At 37.4% G+C, this 21,148-nt stretch overlaps 1 protein-coding gene across 1 annotated transcript in view; it reads right to left on the bottom strand.

Moving 5' to 3' along the window:
* The window catches only part of AK5 (adenylate kinase 5), a 98,062-nt gene that overhangs the window by 47,378 nt on the left and 29,536 nt on the right, over positions 1–21,148 (bottom strand). Inside the window, exon 7 of the mRNA XM_054384252.1 lies at positions 590–680. Within this exon, the coding sequence (XP_054240227.1) occupies positions 590–680 (91 nt within the window). The remainder of the gene's footprint in view (positions 1–589; positions 681–21,148) is intronic.

Genomic DNA, 21,148 nt, shown 5'->3' with positions numbered 1-21,148 from the left:
TAATGTTACCAAGGAACATTTTCCTGTTCCCCTCAAGCAAAATATTTCTGGCAGATGTTATGGATTTTCATTGCTTTGATTTTTAGCTTCATTTCTTTTGCAGTCCTTTGTCCCTCAAAGGCTTTTTGTTCAAAGAAATTCAAGCTTCAGTAAGCAGAAATATTAAATATATAAATAAAATCCTCAACCACCTGACTTAAGTTCACACACAATTTCAGAATTAGTACCCATTATTAGGGAGGAAGTATGACCATTAATCAGTGGTGAACACTGAGGTATCATCTGGAACTGAAATAGGTGACAAGAGGAATGAATCAACTCATGAAGTTTTTTGTATTAATGAGTTGTTTAGTCAACTATCCATAGCATTTTAAGGTGAGCTTGTAGATAAACAAAATGTTAGGTGGGTTGGATGAACTTCTGAAGTATAAAGAGATTTTATTTGCCTGTGGTTGTGGAAACATTTGAGGTCAGTCAAGACTTTGCTGCAGTACATACATCTGTACTTGAGGAACATGAAAAAGGCATTCCACCAATGCCAAATGCAGTGTAAAAAAATACAGGGTTTGAAAATCTCACATTAACTCACCTGCTGTAGCCTCTTTGTTTGCAAATAATTTATTGTCAACTGCTGAACTTATGTCGAAGAACACTTCTTCTTCATCTCTGTCTGCATCAAACTGTTTAAAAAAAGAAAAAAAGAAAAGAAGAAGAAAAAGTTGGCTATCAGACATTGCTTAGTACTTGGCTGAACATCAATGTGTAATCTGATTTCTCACCCCAAGACTTCTGGATAGGAATGTTTCTACTTCTCTGTGCCTTGCCCGTTGCTTTAGGTATGTATCATTTTAATTTTGATTGAAAACTAAACTAATTTTGTAAACCGTTTTGCCCATTTTTAACAGCCTGTCAGAAATGGAAGCCACAGTAAAACTGACTTGCTCTCAGGGACTGAAGTTTCAAAGCAGAAACTAGTAATGCTTATTACTTTTTCAGTCATTGGATTGTTTAAAAAAATGACAATGCAGAGATTAAAAAAAATGTGGTTATTGCCACTTTTCAGAGATTAGCATAATTACTTGATTTGCAAGTGAAAAATTTTCAGCAGCTTCTGAATTGTCTGAAACCAATTTTTGTGACATGTATGTGTGTACCATTTCCTCTAGTAGCTGAGCAAAGCTCTCAGAAGAAACCAAGCCTTTTTGAAAGTCCCTTCTGATATAGGAAAGAAAGCTAGTGCTCTCACACTAACAGAACTGTGCTGGCTCAGCAAGAAATTTATTTTGAATTCTGATACTGATTCTTCAAAGCATTTTGTCATCTCTGTCTGACAGGTTCTTTTTATGGCCAGGTGAAATTCTTGACACTGTGTTTGTGATTTTTCTTAAACTTATTAATCTCCATTCATTTAGATCATCACTTATTAAGGCTTTCTTTGGTGTGGGGGGGGGGGAATTGGATGTTTTATTACTGTTGCTCTGGATTTTTTTCATATTTCTTGAATTGAGGCCAGGTACATTAGCATGGAAAAAGGGAATGCTGTAACCTTGGATTGCAGGAGCATGCAAATAACAGACACATCAGATGGCTGTCATTCAGTGCATGCCTCCTGGTTTAAGAGTCACTGTTTCAATCAGTCTGACCTTAAGCGTAATGAATTTGGGATGCAGCATGAATCCCAGGGTGAAAAGTACTACACTAATGATCACAAGCTCACAAACTTCAAAGGGCTCTTTCTTCCACATCCAAGACCATTCCAGGTGTCTTGCCAATATCTGTCTGTCTCATGGTAAAAACAATAGACAAGGAAAAGCCATGGAGAGAGAAGTCCGGATCCTACTAGGAACTTTGCTGCAGAAGCCACATTTTAGACATGAAGTTGGTTTTCATACAGCTAAGAATATAGCATGATACTTCATGAATTAATTTTAGAGAGGCCCTGAATTGCTAGCTTAACTCCCACCATCACAAAATCAGTATCGCTCTTTTCATTATGACTCGTGATCACTTATACATTATCTATATTACTTAAGCTGTTCTGTCACTGGTAATGGAATTTGCTTTCTTATGGAATTTTCCATCAGCACCTCAAGGTAAACTCAGAAGCAAGTCTCAGCCCAAGAATAATTATTTTGAGTGGTAGATGTCAGAAATTGTTCAAAACTACAAAAAGAACACCAAAGAGACAAAGAATGAATCTGTGTAAATGAAAGACTATGGAAACTTGTACAATGGACAACCATTGTAGAAAGTTTGCTGCCAACAACACCTGTCCAAGTGCTCAAATCTTAATTGGTATTAGTGCAGATTTAAATCTTTAAGGCCTTAATGCTAGGCTTTACGCTAGCTCTGTCCTAAAGTTTGTTTCCACCATAGTTGAGCCTACTATAATTATCAATACATGGAGTTTCGTGGTTTGTTCTAGAAATGGAGTTGCTGGCTTCGACCCTGAGGGCCACTCAGAAGTTCCTGATGTGATGCAGCACAGCTCTCCATCTGTCAGGGCAGATATTTATGTTTTTGAGGAGTTCCTTTGCTTTTTCAGTGTTAAGTGGAACTTTTTTTGCATTTACCTATTAGGAACTCTCGTCAAAACTGAGGCTTGTGGAAGAACGTGCCTATAAGGTAGCTGCTGGACCACTGTTGGACAATTTGTTGTCCATACACCAAAAAAATAATATTGACCCCTGAATTCTTCTCTGCTGGTCTGTGCCTGAGGAGTTGTGGGGATAAGGTCTCCCTCTGCCATTTCTTGGTAAAAAATGTACATGTTTCATTAGATATGCTAGGGAAGAGATATACAATATGATGTTTGTGGGTATGTGTATGCATAAAACCCACTGAATTCAACTGTGTCTGATTGTCCCTGTGTAGGTCACACCATGCTTGGAGACATGACAAGCTTGCTTTCTCATTAGTAGCCTTCCTGTGAATAATCCAGTTTACCATGAAAAAAAACACATGATCAATCTCAAACTGTTCTGAAGCTGCAAAGAATTTGAAACATCAACTTCCTTCACTCAAAGAACACCAGCTGTGCTTCGGTACTGTGAAAAAATCTGGGTTTTGTAATGAAAGCCTAGACTGTCAGCCAAAGAAAATGAATTATTTGAACCTTGCACATGGACTCCCTTTTCCCCTCACAAGATGAGAATTCTAATAGCCTGAGCTGCAGGAAGGCAAGGTAGCTTTCACAGAGAAATTATTTTTGAGAGAAACTAAGTAACTGTGCGAGCTCTGTACTTCATTGCATTGCTAAATGTTTTAAAATTAAATCCTTTGGTAATTATTGGAGGCTTGAATAAAACAGAAAAGGTACTTCAACAACTCCAACCACAAAGAACAAAGAGCAGTAAACTTCATCTTTTTAGCAGGCATGTCTGAATCAATAGATTGCATTCTCTAGTGAAAATAAATCCATACTTGCTTCAAAATACAGCTCTTTGCAACTATTATCTGCTACTATCTTTATGGATGGCTCAGTTTTATGGATGGCTTATGTTTTATAGAAATACAGATTAAATGTGGCACTAAAAACATTTGCAATACACAGGACACCTTAACTACGTTATTATTCGAATTGATATAATCTTTACCAGTGATGCAGGAAGAAGCAAAGTATCTCTTCCCTGAGAGGTCAGGGGCGTTTGAGGTCTGAACTCTACAGTGTTCCCTTCAGGGAAGCACTAACAGGATTTTTGTACCTTCTGTTTTGTTGGGACAGGAAAAGGTGAGGGAGGACCTCAGAGGACAAGAAAGCAGCCTAAATCTCTGAGCCAAGAAAAGTTTTATGAAGCTTTCTGAAGAACATTTATGGGCTATTCTTGGCAAGAATCCAGTAAAGTCCTTCCCTGGCCAAACAGATGCATGTGGAAGCTGTGCAGCAGCAATCTCCATATCACTTCTATGAATGCTCCTGCTTCCAAGATTTATTTCCCGTTGACAAAGGAAAGCATGAGAGACTTTTGCTACCTACTCTCCTCAGTCAGTTCAGTAATGGTGCTTCTGTGGGATGAATCGGTAATACAGCACAATTTGAATGTGAATTTACCACACCAACACACTGTAGGTGCACTGCATGCTGTTCTGCTCCCACCTTGTTTGGGGGAGCACACCCCAAGGATTAATGCAGGAACAAGAACAGATCTCTGATGTCTCCAGGGGTTCATTTCAGTTGAGTTTCTGATAGTTTTGCTTTGCTCTGACATTATGATTCAGGAAAGAAATGACTGGTAGAAGTCATGTACCTCAGTATATCTTGAATTTTTTTAAAATTATTTTTAGAAAAAAATATGACTGGCATAATGATTGATTTTTTTTTTTGAAAGTTTATCCCAGCTTCACACAAACATTGTTGAATTGCAGGACTTGATGCTGGCACAGTGTTGCATATAAAAATGCTGGAAAATATTTTCTAGGTCTTCTGCATTGTAAGTAATTCTCTAGGGAAACCAGGTTGTACTTGCTGCTGTCAGAGAGAAAATGATTAGTGTGTCTAAACAAGAACCCAACAAATCCTGGCCAACACAAGCAGCCTCACACAAATGTTGTCTGAGTTGTTGAACTTTGCTATGCTTACTGGTTCATGAACATAAACAGGAGTTTTGGTAATTCCACATACTGAGTTAAAGAAAAAAAAAAGTGCATATCTCCTTCCTCATATCTACTGGGGGCAAGCACCAAGGAAACTGCAGTTACCTAGAATTTTAGATGAGGGTTAAGTTATTCAGCCTGCCACTGCCCTCTATGGACTTATTCATCCCCAATGACACTGCTGGTCTTTGCAGGTGTTCTGATTAAAGTGACAGTCCAAATAAAGAGGGGGAGATCATAACAGCTCTTGGATGCTCAGTGCAGTGGTAGTATCCCAGCTGATAAACTGGAGGAATTTCCAGATGGGCTGTGAGAATGACTACCACATGTAATAAAGTGATAATCAGGGCTGAAATCAGAGAAGGATGAAAATTTAATCTGTTTCCTGTACTTTTCCATGGCAAGGAGAAATTTGCAGCAGATAAAAGTGTAAGATGCAACAATGACAAACAATTGAGATGAATTCAGAATTGAAAAAAAGTACCAAACTTTATTCTGATGCCAGTTTCTTTACTGCTTAATTAATCATAATTTGCAATGAATTCCCCATTATTCAAAAATTGTAAAGATTGTTCCTAGAAAGAGAAATAGTAATACATTCAGATTCAAACAGGAATTCATTCAAGAAAGTCTGTGGACTAAAAATTGCATTACAGAGCCACAGCTGTCACTTCTGGCTTTATAATCCATTAATCACCTAAGCACAGAAGTGAAACACAATCATTATTTAGGAAGTGGAGAAATCATCCACCTATTATCACCTGCAATAGAGAAATAATTTTCTATTTTTTTTTTAATTTAAAGCCAAGAAGCCAAGAAGGTAAGCCACAAAAAAGTGAACATGGCTGCTTGTATCACAAGATTTGTATCACAAATCTTCCTATGCTTTTAAAAGAGATGCCTAATTCAGAAGTAAGATTTTACCCCTATCCTTGAAGTTTTGGAATTAATTTTGGTTGAAAAGTGAACAATCCTTTAGCTAGTAGCATAAAGACTGAGCAAGGTATAATGATTTTCAGGTGTCAGAGGCTACAACTGTGATAAGAACAACTCAGTCTTTTTTTTTTTTTTGATTGGGGGTTGCCTCTGACAGAGTGAAAATAAATAAGAACTAGTTTTATTTTACCTTTGGTAATACTAAAGGGTGAAGTGAGACACACAGTCGAGTGTATAGGTGCTGCTTTATAAGTTTTGGACACCCACACAGAAATCTCTTTATTATCATTGTTCCATCCCTACTTTGCTTCTGTTAATAATTACAAGCTAATTGACTCATGCAATTACTTCTGGAGAGAAACATGGAATAAGTAAAAAATAATCATAATTAAAAAAATATGCAGCATGAGAAATACATGAGGAAAACTAAGTACAGTGTGATAATAACCATTGGGAAGGGAGGGCAGGAAAGAAGAGTTGATGTCTTGTATAGGAAAAATAATAAGCAGAGGAACAGAGCAATGAAGCAGGAATGCGCACATTGGGAGCTCAGGGTACATTTACCCATTACAAAATACTTTTCATGGTACTCTTTTAAGAAATCCACAAACTAAAAACTTCCAAACCACTAGAAAATTTGGAGGAGGGGACATAGAAGGGAGAGAGATTTCTCTGTAATCCATTCTCTAGTTATAATATTTTGTATCTCTATTCCAAATACTCCCAACATCTCAATTTTTTTTTTATGTACAAGTTTGTATCCTATACAGAAGAAAAACTACAAGTGAAATTTTTATACACTACAGCTTGCCAGGGATTTATAGAAAAATATGCAAGTAGCAGATATCACAAATCATCATCAGGCAAAAATTTAGAAAAGAAACTGATTTGGAGATTTCACCACCATTCTTAAAATCCTAAGGAATATTCTGGGTTATCTAGAATCAGCCACTTGTTTTTGGTTTTTTTTTTTATCACAAGAGTTCCACAGAGAATTCATAAATCGTTGCAAAGTCCCCATACTTCTATCATTAGAGTTTTTTGAGTTCCAGTTGTCATCCCAGTGTCTATTCCTGTAAGTGCTCCTTGTAAACAAGTATGAGAGTGAATGTTCACCAGCCCTGAGTGGAGCTGACAGTTCTGCAGCAGCTCTTCTGTGTCTAAAATTCATTTACCCAAAATAGGTGTAACTTGAAGCTATCAACTAACGTAATATTTGAACAGATTAGGCACACAATCTAGTATGGTGAGGAAAAAAAGAATAAACTATCAAATTTAAGTAACATTTTCCAGTAACATTAGTGGGAATTTAAATGACCCTCAAAAAGGGTAACACACAGTTACAATGGAATCTCTCAGCTAATTTCACTGCCTTAGACCACAAAATGTGAAAATACAAACATGCATATCCACACACACACAGATAAATCAAACCTGCTCTGCTCCTCTGGAAACAAAGACATGGATCCTGAACAGACATGGGGATTTTGTTATAGTTACAATCATAGAATGCATTGGGTTGGAAGGGACCCTTGAAGGTCATCTTGTCCACCCACGCTGCAGCAAGCAGGGACACCTTTGACTAGATCAGGTGAAATAACAGCTGAAATGGTAATGTCAGTCTTTCTGCAGATTTATATATTTTATCTTTCATAATTTTCTTTCCCCCAGAACAATTCTATTTTACACACAGCATAGTTGGTATGAAATGCAAAAACTTATGTCAGATGCTGGCCTATTCCCATATTAGTACAAAAGAGGATCCCTTGAGAGACTTGGAATTCTATTTTTCATTATTTCCCAGTACATAAACAATGCAGTTACTACAAAGAGAAGCTTTTGGTTTTCTTAGTCCTTAAAAGTAATTTTCAATTATTTCATGCTAAACTAAGAACTTAAGTGCCATGGCACACAAATGTAGAGATGTTCTGACACATTAATTCCCTTCATGGTAAAAGTCTGTTAAGCCAGCATCCATACTTGTAATACAGAAGAGTATGGCATTGAGTAAATGTTACATCTTATCTGAAGAAACAATTAACAGTAAGCAGAACTAACACACTGTCTTTCTAGGTTTATTTTGAGTGATAGCTTTTGATAGGCTGAAAGAGGAGAGGTTGTGTCTTTATGCTGTGATCATGTTGAGCAACACTCATTTATATCAGTTTTCAGCTGTCAAAAATGAATGCTTCAGGCAATGTGGTGGCAAGAGTTGCTGGGAAAGACACCACAAAATTATGGGCCCTTTTGGAGTGGAAAATGAACAAATTGAAGGAGAGCTAGGTTTGATGAAGGGTGAGGGGAGAAATCAATAATATGGTGATATGGTAGGTGTAAAATTAACAAATGGGGGAAAGCAATTACTTGTTTGGTAGAGAAGCTGATGGAGGCAGAGAATGGTACCACAGAGTGCTTTTGGAACATTTGTAATACTAAGAAGCAAAGCCTTTCCATCTAATCAGATATTTGAGAGCACTGGCTGGTTATTTTTTTCCCAATAAGGGTATTCATCTGGATGGCTGGTGACTGTTATGCAGAACTCAAATATATTGCTGCTTTATTTCTGAAATAATTGCATCACATTTTCCATTTCCTCAGACGGTTTTGAGCTTCTGACAGGCATTGTCCTCCACTGTGTATCTCTTTAATTTTTGTAAGCTGAAATCAGTTCTACATAGTCAGTAACAACTCAAAATGTTACAGTCATTTCTCTGGGCTTATATGACCCCTACAATAAATATGGCATTTCTCTCTGAATTAGGCAGCATATGCATTAGTTTGCATAGTACTTAAGGGACATGAGCTGTGTTTGTTCTGGGTTATCTGACTTGTGGACCTCTAAAATAACTTTTCAATCTAGAAATACAGCCAACACCTCTACATATAAACTCCCTCTACGCATATTCCCTTTGCAAATGATGGAAAACTTCCAGTTTGAATGCACAGCATCTGTCCAGCTGCTTCTATAGCAAAGTCAACTATATTAATTTTGAAGATAAGTTAAAAACAAAGAGATGCTTTAGCACATGCACAGATATAGTCCTTTTCTACCCTGAAAGCAGTTACTTTTTCTTATTTTAAAGAATATGCATTCCACTGTTGGAGTAATTTTCACTATGCATTTACTTTTTAAAGGAAAGTGCCTTTAAAGAGGCAAATGGTATTAAAAAGAAACAGAACAGTGGTGTCAAGCATCAAGACAGATCAGTACTGAAGAGCTTCAATGGAAAACTGAATTACAGTCTGAGTTAGGAGATTCTTCATGATTTATTTGTTATTCTGTTTCTGTAGAAGCCAGGAAAACATTCAGCCTGAGGGACAGATTATCTTACTCTTACCTCCACTAGTTCCAGATTAAATAGTTTGATTTTTACTTTAATGTACCCAACCCTAAAGGAAGGGGAAAGACATTTCTGATTACAGTCAGGTATGACTAGATGCTGCCCAAATCCTTATACAGCTTTAACACTTCTCTATGTCTTAGCATGCAATATTCTTTCTTTCTTCTTCTATTACTGGAGCTCACAGTGATGCTGCTAATTATGAAGCATTAATGTAAAAATCAGTATCTTGAAATCTAGACAAAAAGCAGTGCAAACAAGTTTCATAAAGCTCAGTCAGTAACAGCTTAGTTATCACTTTGCTATTACAGCTCAGTGTCATTACAGGAATCTAGAATTACCCAACTCTTTCCCAAATGCCTTTGAGTTTGTTTCTTTTCAATTCCACAGCAATAATGCTTGTCCTTCAGTAGCTTTTCTTCCACTTTAATCTTGGAAGACTTCCCACAGGGGTTGGATGTCTCCCTGTTTTTCATAACTTCCTGGGAGCTTAGCCTATTTCATATAATCCAAGACACTTTGGGAAAAAAATCAGTTAAGGCCCAGTTGCTACAGCTTAATTCCCCTGTTTCATCCAGTACCACAGGAGACAAGTACGGGAATGTCCCCATTCCCAGAGCACCCAGTTCAGTGACATAGCTCTGATTATTAATATGTTCAAAAAACTGTTTAATTTTTAACATTGAGGGCAACAGTGCTTCTCAGAGGGAATGAGCCCTAAAGATACAAGACACTAACCAATCTGTTTGTTTGCACAGAGATTTTTCCTGAATGGCATTTTTAAAATATGTGTTTTCTCCTACCTGTAGTGCTCGTGGAGCTCCTGTGCCACTGTCCCTTTGGTTTAAAATAAACCTAAGTGGTTTTCTGGCATCAGCTCCCACAGCACATGCAGACCGCAGACAGGCACCCCAAATAAATACATAGGAGCACTCTTTCCCCAAAAAGGTCTAGCCAAGCAATAACTGTAGTTCAAATAAAGCACCTAAGCAAAGTTTTAGAAAAACTGGGAAATAAAAGACATTTCTTCCTGTAAATGCTCCTTTCTTCCAGTGATCGTTTGCACTTTGCTTCAAAGTAAAAGATAAGAAGCAAAGTCCTGCCTGAATTTCAACTGCCAATATAACTAAATAAAGCATGAGAACTTATGACTCAGATGCAAGAGCAAGCACATGGTACACCATGGGCTTATACATAGCTGCTCTGGTGTTACCACATGAAAAATCTTCATTTAATTCGGGAAATAATTTGATATTTATAGGTGTGCAAGACTGTAGCACTAGAAGTCATTTCATCGGCAATAGCTGTAGTTACTCAAAGTGAAATTTCAGACTCTTAAGTTTTAGAACGTGAAATTTATTAACTTCTCTGTTTTCTTCGCAAGAGAAAAATAAATTTTACTTCCCAGCTAAACAGTTCCTGTGTATTTAAATACATTCTGACCCAAGATAAGCAGTGTGTCCACTGGTGGTCTCTGTATTAACAAACATTGTAAACAGCACAGGAATCGTTGATAATCAGCCCTCCCTTAGTCACCCTTGAGCTAAAGGGTGTTAAATTTCTATGAAATAAATTATTTATCTCTAGAAGCATGACTCATACCAAATTTAGGATAATAGTCAGCAAATGCCAGTTTGAGTTCAGGACAGTCTCATAAAACCAACTTCCAATTGCATTGCCTCAGGAAGAACATGGATTTATTTCCCGCAGCAAGAAGTGAGCACACTGCTATTTTAATTTCTGTACCAGAAAGTTCTGTTTAGTTGTCTAAATTATTGGAGCATGTTGTTTCAGAGCACAAAGGAGATCATCTGATTTTAAAATGAAAGCTGGCAGGCTAAGGAGATACTGACAGAAACTATTGCTTTAGTCATCACAAAATACGACATTCTTGTATCTAGGATGTATTTTTTGGAAACAAATGTAGGACAAAATCCCATGTGATTATGCAGGCTGAAAGCATTTTTTATGTATCATAACCAAAAGAAAAAAAGGGGGAAAAATAGATAAAGTGGAACTGATTGGACATAACTTATTTAACTTATTTAACTCTTCAAAAGCTGTTTCTATCTAGGGGCTAATAAACAAAACGTGATTCCACAGAAGCGCTAAATAATGGGTTTATTAGGAAGAAAAAAAAAAAAAACAACCAAAGCATGAGAAATGTCCAAGGGATGTGTTGTCAACAAGTAATAAAGAGATTGGCCACTATATTGATCAAGGAAATAGTACAAATCAGAAGATTAGAGCAGCTCATTTACCCTGACTACGGAAACGAAGTCTCAGAAGAGATAGGGATATTGTCAAGAAAAGCATGTAATGTGACAACAGTGTGTGTTGCAGGAGAAAGGGGATAAAAACCCAAATAAGAAAGATCAAAATGAAGCCACCACACTATTTCTTTTAATATTTCATAACTTTATCTTTGGCTGTCCACTAATTGTTCTTTTGAACTAACTGAATTACAGAATATCTGATATTCTTAGCACCTGAGGTCTGATACCATAGCATTAATACATTGTTGAGATGACAATGGTTTACTGCAAAAGCAAGCTAAAGGAGCTCTGCTGAGTATTTATACATCATCTATAAAGACTGCTAGGAATGACCACTGCTTCAATTTACTCAGAAAATTGTAGTTGTTGATATTCTTAAGTAGAATCCACTATTTCTCACTTACTAAACAGTAGTTATTTTATAAACTCTGTGTATGTGCGTGTTATCTGTATTAAAGTAGTTTCTGGCTAGTATTCTTCAACATTTTAGCTCCTTCACCATTGCTTATTTTTCTGTTGGATGGGATTACACCATGGTATTTCTCACACTATTGTTTTCAGTGTCACCTTATGAAATGACAGGCAAATACCTGTGAAGCTTCTACCTTTTTGTTTCCCACCTTGTGCTACTGTATTTTTTTTCTGTTTCATCCCTTGATTATTTTAGCAGAATAAGCTCAACCTTTCAGCTGTACAGTGATATTCATTTTTACTGGGATTCTGTCCGAACATGGCCAGCAAATCATAAAATGAAGTATTTGCTCTTGTAATATAAGTCAAAATGTACAGAATGTGTACCTCTTTCTTTCAACCTTCACCAGCATTGTAGTACTTACTAGAACTCAAATGGTGACTAGAAATAATAGCTACTTATAACATTTATCAATTACCTGTTGTTTTTTATTTACCTTAATATAGTGTATGTTTGTGTTTGCCTCTGTCATTAAAATTTTAGTATTGATAAAATTTATATTAAAATCATTCATGTTATCCAGACAGAGTGAATGGCTTAGGCTCTGATATGGTTTGGTTTGAATTCAGGATAGGTATTAGGATAAAACACTGATTTTTTTTTTTTTCTGGCTTTCTTTGGTTATGTGTTCCATTTTTAGTTAATACAATATATGGCATTGCACCAAATTCAGTTTGTGGGTTCCACCAAGTATATGTTAATTAATAACAATTAATACAATTCATATTCTTACAACTTTTATGGCGTATTATAGGAAAAGTTTGTTGTTGTTGTTGTTTTTTCATTCTAAGGGACAGTCTTTCCCAATGGAAACAGTAAATGTTAAGCAAGAAGTAACTGCGCTCAGACTCACTCCACTCACAAGTGGACTTGTGACAATTAATAAAGAAAAAGATCTGCAGAATTTACAAGACATTTCAGATATGCTAGTTCTTAAAACTACCTTTCAAAGTCTTAAGTTGAAAAAATTACTGCATTCCATACAGTCATTATTGCTAAGTTTTGGAGAGTACTCTGTATCGCAAAAGAAAAAGAGACAGATGAAAATTATTTGCAATGCTTAGTCTCTATTAGCATTATGCCAAGGGAGTAAAGGAACTAATACAAATACCCCATCAAGCAAACATGTGGACCAGCCTACACTGAGCAAACTAGATTACATTTCCACTACAAGCCTTCCACTGGGTCTTAGGATGTTGTTGATTTTCTCCTTCCTCCAGTGCATCAAGTTAGTCTACAGAGAGCCCATTTAGATAAGCTGGTTCTGCAAGCTATTGGTTTTGCACCACCAGCTACTTTTTAATTGATTCCCTGACGTGAACTCCACAGTCTCTTACTTCATATAATGAAGATCCTGGGTACTCCTTTTGTGATTTAATTTGCAAGAGGTTTTCTACATACACTTCTCTCAGAGCTGTACAACTCGTAGATAAAGAAACAGCCACTTAGGTAGAGTGACTCTCTTACACATGCTTGTGCCACATCCTTACTCCAGTCAATAATCACAAGCCTCTATCCCTGCTTAAGATTTTTATTTGTCCTTTTTCATCTTCAAGGTAAAACATGCACTCAGAAAAGGTCAGATTTAGTCTTGTGTCACATGTCAAAGATCAGTCATTTTCTAGTAAATATCTTATCAGGGCACTTGTTTTTTAAATCAGCAAAGTTCACCGTTCTTGTGTAATTCTTGGGGGGAAAAAAGGAATTTTGCAACACTTTTTGAACTTTGCTCAATGTCAAAAAAGCAAGTGTAACCTTTAACTATAATTAATTAACATAATTTATATATTATAGATATTAAATTATATATAATTTATAATTTTGTTAATATAATTAATATTTACAAAGTATGTTATCAGAATGGGGTTACAACAAATTGTTGTGCAGCTGTAACAGGAAGCTATCCAACAGATTCTATTTAAAGTTCTCTGTAATGTAAGTCATTGTTAAGCTAAGGCTTTTAGAAGACACATCCTTCCACGAAACGTTGACATGGTCCTAACCTAGATTTTGAGAAAACATCCATCTGTGTTTAACTGATTCTCTGTTACACTTGTCTGACTACATTTAGTGATTTTTCTGAGGAGTGGCAGAACTTTTGGCTTTAGTTAAAGGATATAACAAATAGTTATTACAACAAAACTCATTTTACAATTCACATGGCTCCTAACCCTCTTTCTGAATTTCAAGAGATATGAGAGAATACAAATCACATAATTGAAGAAAAGCTTCTCTTCACAGTACTGGAATTGATTTCATAAGAGCCACAAGGATGATTAGGGGACTTGAGCATCTCCCCTGTGAAGAGAGACTGAGATCCCTGGGGCTATTTACTTGGAAAGAGAAGAATGAGAGGAGATCTGATCAATGTCTATAAATATCTGAGGGGTGGGTGTCAAGTGGAGGGGGCCAGGCTCTTTTTGGTGGTACACAGTGATAAGACAAGGAACAAAGGGTTCAAACTTGAACATAGAAGATTTCACCTCAACATGAGGAGAAACTTCTTTACAGTGAGAGTGGCAGAGCGCTGGAAGAGCGGGGTTGTGGAGTTTCCTGCTCTGGAGACTTTCCAAACCCACCTGGATGCATTCCTGTGCAGACTGCCCTAAGTGATGCTGCTCTGGCAGGGGGGTTGGACCTGATGATCTCTTGACGTCCCTTCCAACCTCTGAGATACTGTGATACTGTGATTTGTGTCCCACACCCCATGAATATGGTCGGAGATGAAAGCTAAAGTACCCACAAAGCCTTTAATGGCCATTAAAACAGACTGAGCTGACATACGTAGCCTGAAGGATGGCAGAGAGAATGTTCTTGTAAAAGAAACAGGAATTAGCTGCCTTGGGTTTATGTCAATCTATACTGAATAGAATCTATACAGTGAAATTCTTGCAACCAGGTGCAGATATAAAAAGGATTACTGGTTTTTGGTTGGTTGGTTTGGTTTTGGTGTACTAAGGCCTGAAAAAAAATAATAAGCAACTTGACTAAAATCTCTATTGCTCATATTCTATGTTCCCTTCTAGTAAGGAATCTGCATTTATCCATAAATCAGTTCTTTTCAGTAGAGCAGACCAAAAACACACAGGAGGCAGGACGCAGTAGGAAACTAGTGAAAAGTATATTTTTATACTGCCTAATTGGCATCTTGCAGTGGCAGGAGAGGAAGATGACCTTGGCATTACAAAAACTGTATTATTACCAAAACACAATGGCTGGTAGAATGCAAGAAAAGATAAGACCTGGGAATCTAGACAGGGTAGAGGATTTAGAAGCACTAGGATGGAAAACGTGAATATGTAGCTTTAGTTTGACATTCTGATTATAAAGACAGGAGGAAATATCCAGTGGAGGTCATAACGAAACCAACCTAAACCCTCATAATTTTAGCAATTATATTTGTAGCAAAATGGATTAAGAGGTAACGTGTATTAACAATCCTAGATATAGAAATAACTGTTCATAGCCACATTTTACACATTGTCCTTTATTTGTTATACTATGACTGGCATGAAAGACCATGTTGGCATAAAAAGAGATCAACCACACAACAGGTCCTCACAAAGAATTACTATGATAATTGTGATTGCAGTGTTATAGTCATGTCTTGTGAGGCTCCTTTTCCCATTTTATTAGACTACTGAAAAGCAGAACACGATATGATGACAACAAAGTGAACAGATAGTTATACTTACTGGCCATTAATGAAACAAACCAGTCCTGTATCAGATGTAAAGGTGAAAATGTTAACCTTGGGAGCAGGAAGGATGATAACTGCACAGGAGGATAAAGGAAACATGTTCAGTTGTAGCAAAGACAAATCTCAGAGGATTGACAAGAGAGTCTTTGCCAAGACTTTTAGGTTTTATCTGCGTGATATAACCTGTGCAGAGATGTTTGTGCTAACATTAAATGATGTACCACAGTTGCAAGGAACAAAATGGCTTAGTGGCTACCTGACCTGATGTGTATCAGTGAATTTAAGAAACAGGGATGCATTACTTCACTGAAGTCCTGAGTTAACACAAGAGTGGGCTTTCCTAATTCTGAAATATATATTTCATACAGTTCTTCAAAGCATGATTTGGTAGACATTTTTCAGTTGTTTCAGAAAAAAAAATAATAATTCTTCAATGAGCTATCAGAAAGATTCAAAAGGATATTCTGCAAAGGAGAAGACATACTAGAGGAAAGCTCCAGTTCTCACTAGTACTGCCCAGAGTGGTGTGCTCCCTGAGCAGCTTCTCAGCTTTCTTCACCAACACTGCAGCTGTATCTAGCCCTGTTTTGTTGAGCCTAAACGCCAAATTACGACTTCAGAAAGCTAGAGAAATATGCCAAAATCCAGAAGATTAACTATATCAGGCTTTCTGCTGATATTCTGAGCATCTTCTTCATTTTGACACTCAAAAGGCTTCCATCATTACGATACCTGAGCATTCACATATGTGAATATGTTTACCTTTGTGATGCATTAAAAACTAAGAAAATATAATTTTTAATGTCTCCCCTCTCTTTTGTGCAGTACATCTGCAAGAAAGGAGGAGCAGGAGCAAATGCTTCAGTACTTACAGAAGGATACTAGATTTCATGACTAAATGCCTGTCTAGTCAATCTCATTTCATCCATTTGAATCATAGTTTAGTATGGTTGGTATCAGAACAAACATTCAGTTGCCATATGTATAAGGAGTGACAGCAGCTCAAGATTCAGGAAATAAGGATGTTAAATACTGGAACTGCAGGGTGCAAGCCACCAGATGGACTAAGTTTTAACATGATTGTGAGAGTGAAGGTTGAAAGATCATACTGGAATTGCAGGGCACAAGTCACCAGAGGTAGTAACATTATAATAGGACTGTGAGATTGAAGGCTGAAAGACCATTTTGATTCTGCTGATGTAGCAACTTGCATGAGTTGATATCCATTTTTTTCCCATCAAATGGCAGTAAAATGATTTTGTCATAAAACTGGGAAGTCAACTGACTATAAACTTTTCACTGGTGGGTCTGGCAATCAGAAATGGAAATCACTAATAGAAATTTTGGTAAGAAAGTGGTATTTTAACATTTACAGCAAAGCGTGGCTGAAATGCAACTGTGGTTCTTCTGCTTACAAAATCTGGTGTGGTTTAGAATAGGAAAGTTTGCTTGTGGGTGTCAAATATTGCTGATTCACTACAAAAAGACTTGCCAGAGACAAGGTATTTTTTCCAAGCTGTTTTCTTCATATGCCTCCTCTAAATAAGAAAATTAATCTTCTTTTAGCATCACTTTAGCTACAGAAAGGAAGCTAGAAGCTAATATGTACCCAAAGGACACAGCATAATTACCTTAAGACGAACCATTTAAAATAACTTGAAGAATATGTAGGGCATGTTATTCTAAGTATTTCTTACAATTCATTTCTCTGCATGATAACTTGGCTTAATTACTTATCTCAGCTTCAGCTTCAGATCTGTAAAAAAACCTCTGTTAATTTTAAACATGCATCAGCTTTCATAGTACCAGAAATGGATCAAATCTGGGATAGTATGGCTGTCAGAAACAGCATTCCCTCTCACTTTCTGGAGTTCTGAATTCAGTTTGGCCCATCCACTCACCAGAAGCTAATTCTATAGACAGACTTGTCAAAGTTTCTTTCCTTTTTTTTTTTTTGTTTCCAAAGTCTGCTTCTTCATTCAAGCTACTGGGTGTACAGGGGGAAGGGTTGCTTTCTAGAAGCTGCTATTTATTTAAATCATTATGCTTCCAAAGTGAGAAAAAAAAAAAACACAGTGTTGCACTTCAGCAAAGAATTTCCACGAGCCTCAAGGTTCCTTTGCCCTCTTGCATGTACACAGATGGCAAGTTTCCAAGCTTGGTCATTTCCTGGCAGACATTAGTATTTCTGATATACTTAACTTGTTGACATAAGTCAGAGGCTGAAAATATTTTAATGCTTGGAAAGCTTATATGGTGCACATACTTCCATGTCTGCACAAATTACTCATCTACCTTTCCCCTGTTAAATGTGCATATATTTACAAACTGGTTAGACACATTTCTACACAGATGTCATTTACGTACCTTATTTTGTATGGTCTTCAAAATATCACACAAAGCAAGAGCACATAAATAGTATTGAGCCACAGTGTAAAACCTAGCACTGAAGACAGCATGCATAAACTTTCTCTAGTTCAGCAGTTCCACAGGAAACAGTCCCAGGTTCTTTCTCATACCTCAGTATTAATGTGCTACCAAACATGGGAGAGACACAGAAACCCTTTATTTGCAATGACAGGTAGCTGACTTTTAGGTTTTGCAGAGATCTGATTACTTGTTCAAGGCTTCAACTTACCTTTCATTACTTCGAGTCATCAAAAAAATGAAATTGATAGCAATTGTTTCTCATCCCACATCTCCTTTTCCCTGTACAGAGGATTTTTTTATGATTATGTAAGCATATACATTCATGAAGCCAGATAAAGATTTAGAAACCATGCAGCAATGTGGAGGAAGACTTCTGAATCTCAAACAAAACCTCTGGTCTGAAGGTTCCCAGAAATAGCTGCTTACATTCCTGTGATGGTTTGAAACTGTCTTTTTAATTTTTCCTTGCAAAGTTCAGAATAGAGCAAGTGAAAGAATGTAAATAAGTCACTATTGGGTGTAAGAAAGCAAAATACTGATTGTTCTAAACACTTCCATTGGATAGATAGAAATGTTTAAGAACTATTACCCAAAACGAAGTGGGCACTCTGCACATTCTGCGTTCTGCAGTGGGGGCAGTTGCTGGGCTGTCTGGCTGCTGTTTCTTCTTCTCTTCTGGCTGAAGATAACACGTACTGATCTTGGCAGCTAAGTTAACAACTTTCTGCTTAACTAACTCTGCTTCTCTGTTCAGGGGGTTCTGGGGGGAAGCTCCTGGGAGAGAGAGAGGCCCCTTTGGGAGGGTCCCCTTGGGGGGAAGCAAAGGGAGATCAGTTGTGCTTTTCTGTTGATTGTATATATTTGTAAATGTTGTGAATTTTGTATATTTGTACATATTCATTGCATTTCATCGTAGATTTTAGACTCTGCTTGTAAATACAGCCTTCATTTGCTTCCAGACTGAGCTAGCCTGGTTATTGTCGGTGGGGGCGGAATTTCAGCTCACACCGACACAATTCCTTGTCTGATTTGAAAAGGTCCTAAACCACTGACATCTCGCTCCAGCTGACATTCAAAGCTATCTGTATTCCTCTTTGCACTCTCACTTGGTCATGCCCGAGAAACCAGAAGTACCCTGAAAAGCTAGTGTAGTAGATATGTCAAAAACACACAACACGTTCCTACAAGACTCTGTTCCTGACTGCTACCTTGTTAAAACAACTGAGAGGCATTTGAAAACACACTGGCGGCGCTGGGCCAAGCAATGGGAGATCTCAGTTCGGTATCCTCTAGAGAGCAAAGTGAGTTCAAACCCACCTCTGTGACTTGTGGGGAGAAAGGCTATGTTCAGATACAGACAAGGCTAGATGAAACTATTCCTGCCAAGTCTGTATCACTTTGCAGCCAAAAATGCAAGATGCAAGGCATCAGATGGCATGTAAATGAGATCTTGAGCTTGTAGAGGAGAAGCGAGAGCACACGGAGGAGGTGGTGGCTAACAGTCTCTATTCCTAGCGTTACTTCAGGGAAGGAGATGTGGGAGTTTTTAATTTTGTTTTTCAAGGATTGTTTAACGAGAGCAAGTACCACCCCACCATGAAACCAAGAGCAGCTCCTCATCCCACACTCTGCCAAACCAGAAGCACATTTCTTCACGGAGGAGAAGATTCTTGGAATCTTGGGTTCTGGTTTGGGAGAGGTACCTGGCAGTGGCTGCCATCAGGGCGTGGAAGCAGAGTGGAGGTTCAGATAATGCTTCTGTGTAAGAGTTTGCTATTCATAAGGTCTGGCTGATCTTGAGAGCTGCTGAAAGGACTGGGGAGTAGCCTGGGATTAAAGGATAAGTGAATACTTGAAAGTCCTTTGGAATCTCCATTCACAGCTGAATAAGTGAATAAAAAGCCCAACTCAAAACATCAATTTGGGCAGCTATTTGATAGTGGAGAAACATTAGGAATGGATCATAGCAGGTTTTCATCACTGGATTCATAAGTCACATCCTGTAGTCAAGGTTCACGCCAGTGTGCAACACTATAGCAAACCCCCTTTTTTTAGCCAAATGAAGAGAAAAGTTTATATAACACAGTTCCATGGGGAATTTTTCTGTGACAGTTGACAGCCATTAGGCTTGCTTGATGCTGATGAGTGCAGACAGCTATGTAAGATACTTCCCTCACCCGTGACTACTTAACTTCAGAATTTTTGCTCAAAAGCCCCTTCCAACTGCTTTTTCTGGGCTCTTTTCAATTCTCTGACTAATCTGAGCATCATTTTAGTGTTTTGCATAGGCGTGGTAAATTCCCTACCAGGATGAGTGAGACAATGAAGGTATCAGTGAAATCAGCATTTCATGCCACAAGATGCAGTCCCATTCTAGCTGTTTAAATAAGGTCCAGAGCCTTCTTTTAACATTTAGCATTTTTGTCTTGCTAAGTGTAATTTGTTGGGTTTTTCTAAATACACACAGACTTATTAACATAACAAGGTTGACACTGAAGCATTATGCTCACACAGAATTATTGTAAATAAGGCAACCTGGGCCTCATTGTGTCTCTAGTAAGAGAAACTTTCACTGCTATGACAAGGAGCTCTCTATTTTTTTTTCTAGACCAACAGATACATTCTATAAAGAACAGCTAAGCTTTCTGAGAAAAGCTCTAACAACTGTGACTGGAAGATTTTTTTGTAACCTAATGATTGCCTCTCCATTGACTACACCAGTATCCATACCAGGTAAGTTCAGATAAAGTAGAGATTTAAAATAGATATAAAGGAGAGATTTTTCAAAACAACCAAAATCTGGGTGATGGGTGTCACTGGAGTGGCAATAGTAGAGATTTAAAATCTGTTTGAATAAGGCACAGTACAGACTTGCGGTACAATTTCTTTTCCCTTTCTAGCCAACCTCTACTCTATCCTACTATCTTCCTAAAACTGATTTTGATTTGATACAAACAACTAGTTTCTGGAATACAGATTATCTGGAAATATATATCTTGTTTATTATCTTGCCTTCCTCACCTCTGATAATTTTTTTCATCTCATAAAAACATAATAGCAACAAACATTGCACAGTCAAAATTTTTACTTCACTGAACATGGCTGATTGCTAATGATGGACTCATTTTGTAAAAATAAGTACCCTTTTTTTTTTGCATATTAGCAGTAAGAAAAAGGTACAAGGCTGGCATTTTTTCACTGTGCCAGCATTATTTACTATCCTTTAAATTCTCATTCCTTTCTCTCCAGAATATACCTCATCCCTATGACAGAGAGCAATTTTACAGAGTCAGTAGGGGGAGGGAGAAAAAACCCAACACTTTTTTGTAGGCCAAGAGGCTTCTTTCTGTGGGAGATTTTGATTGTGACTTTGAGTTAGGGACATAATGTTACAAATGCT

The sequence above is a fragment of the Indicator indicator genome, chromosome 10 (genome assembly GCF_027791375.1).
Source record: "Indicator indicator isolate 239-I01 chromosome 10, UM_Iind_1.1, whole genome shotgun sequence".
Classification (NCBI taxonomy): Eukaryota; Metazoa; Chordata; class Aves; order Piciformes; family Indicatoridae; genus Indicator; species Indicator indicator.
Note: the sequence above shows the minus strand (reverse complement) of the source record. Positions and strands in the feature narration are given on the sequence as shown.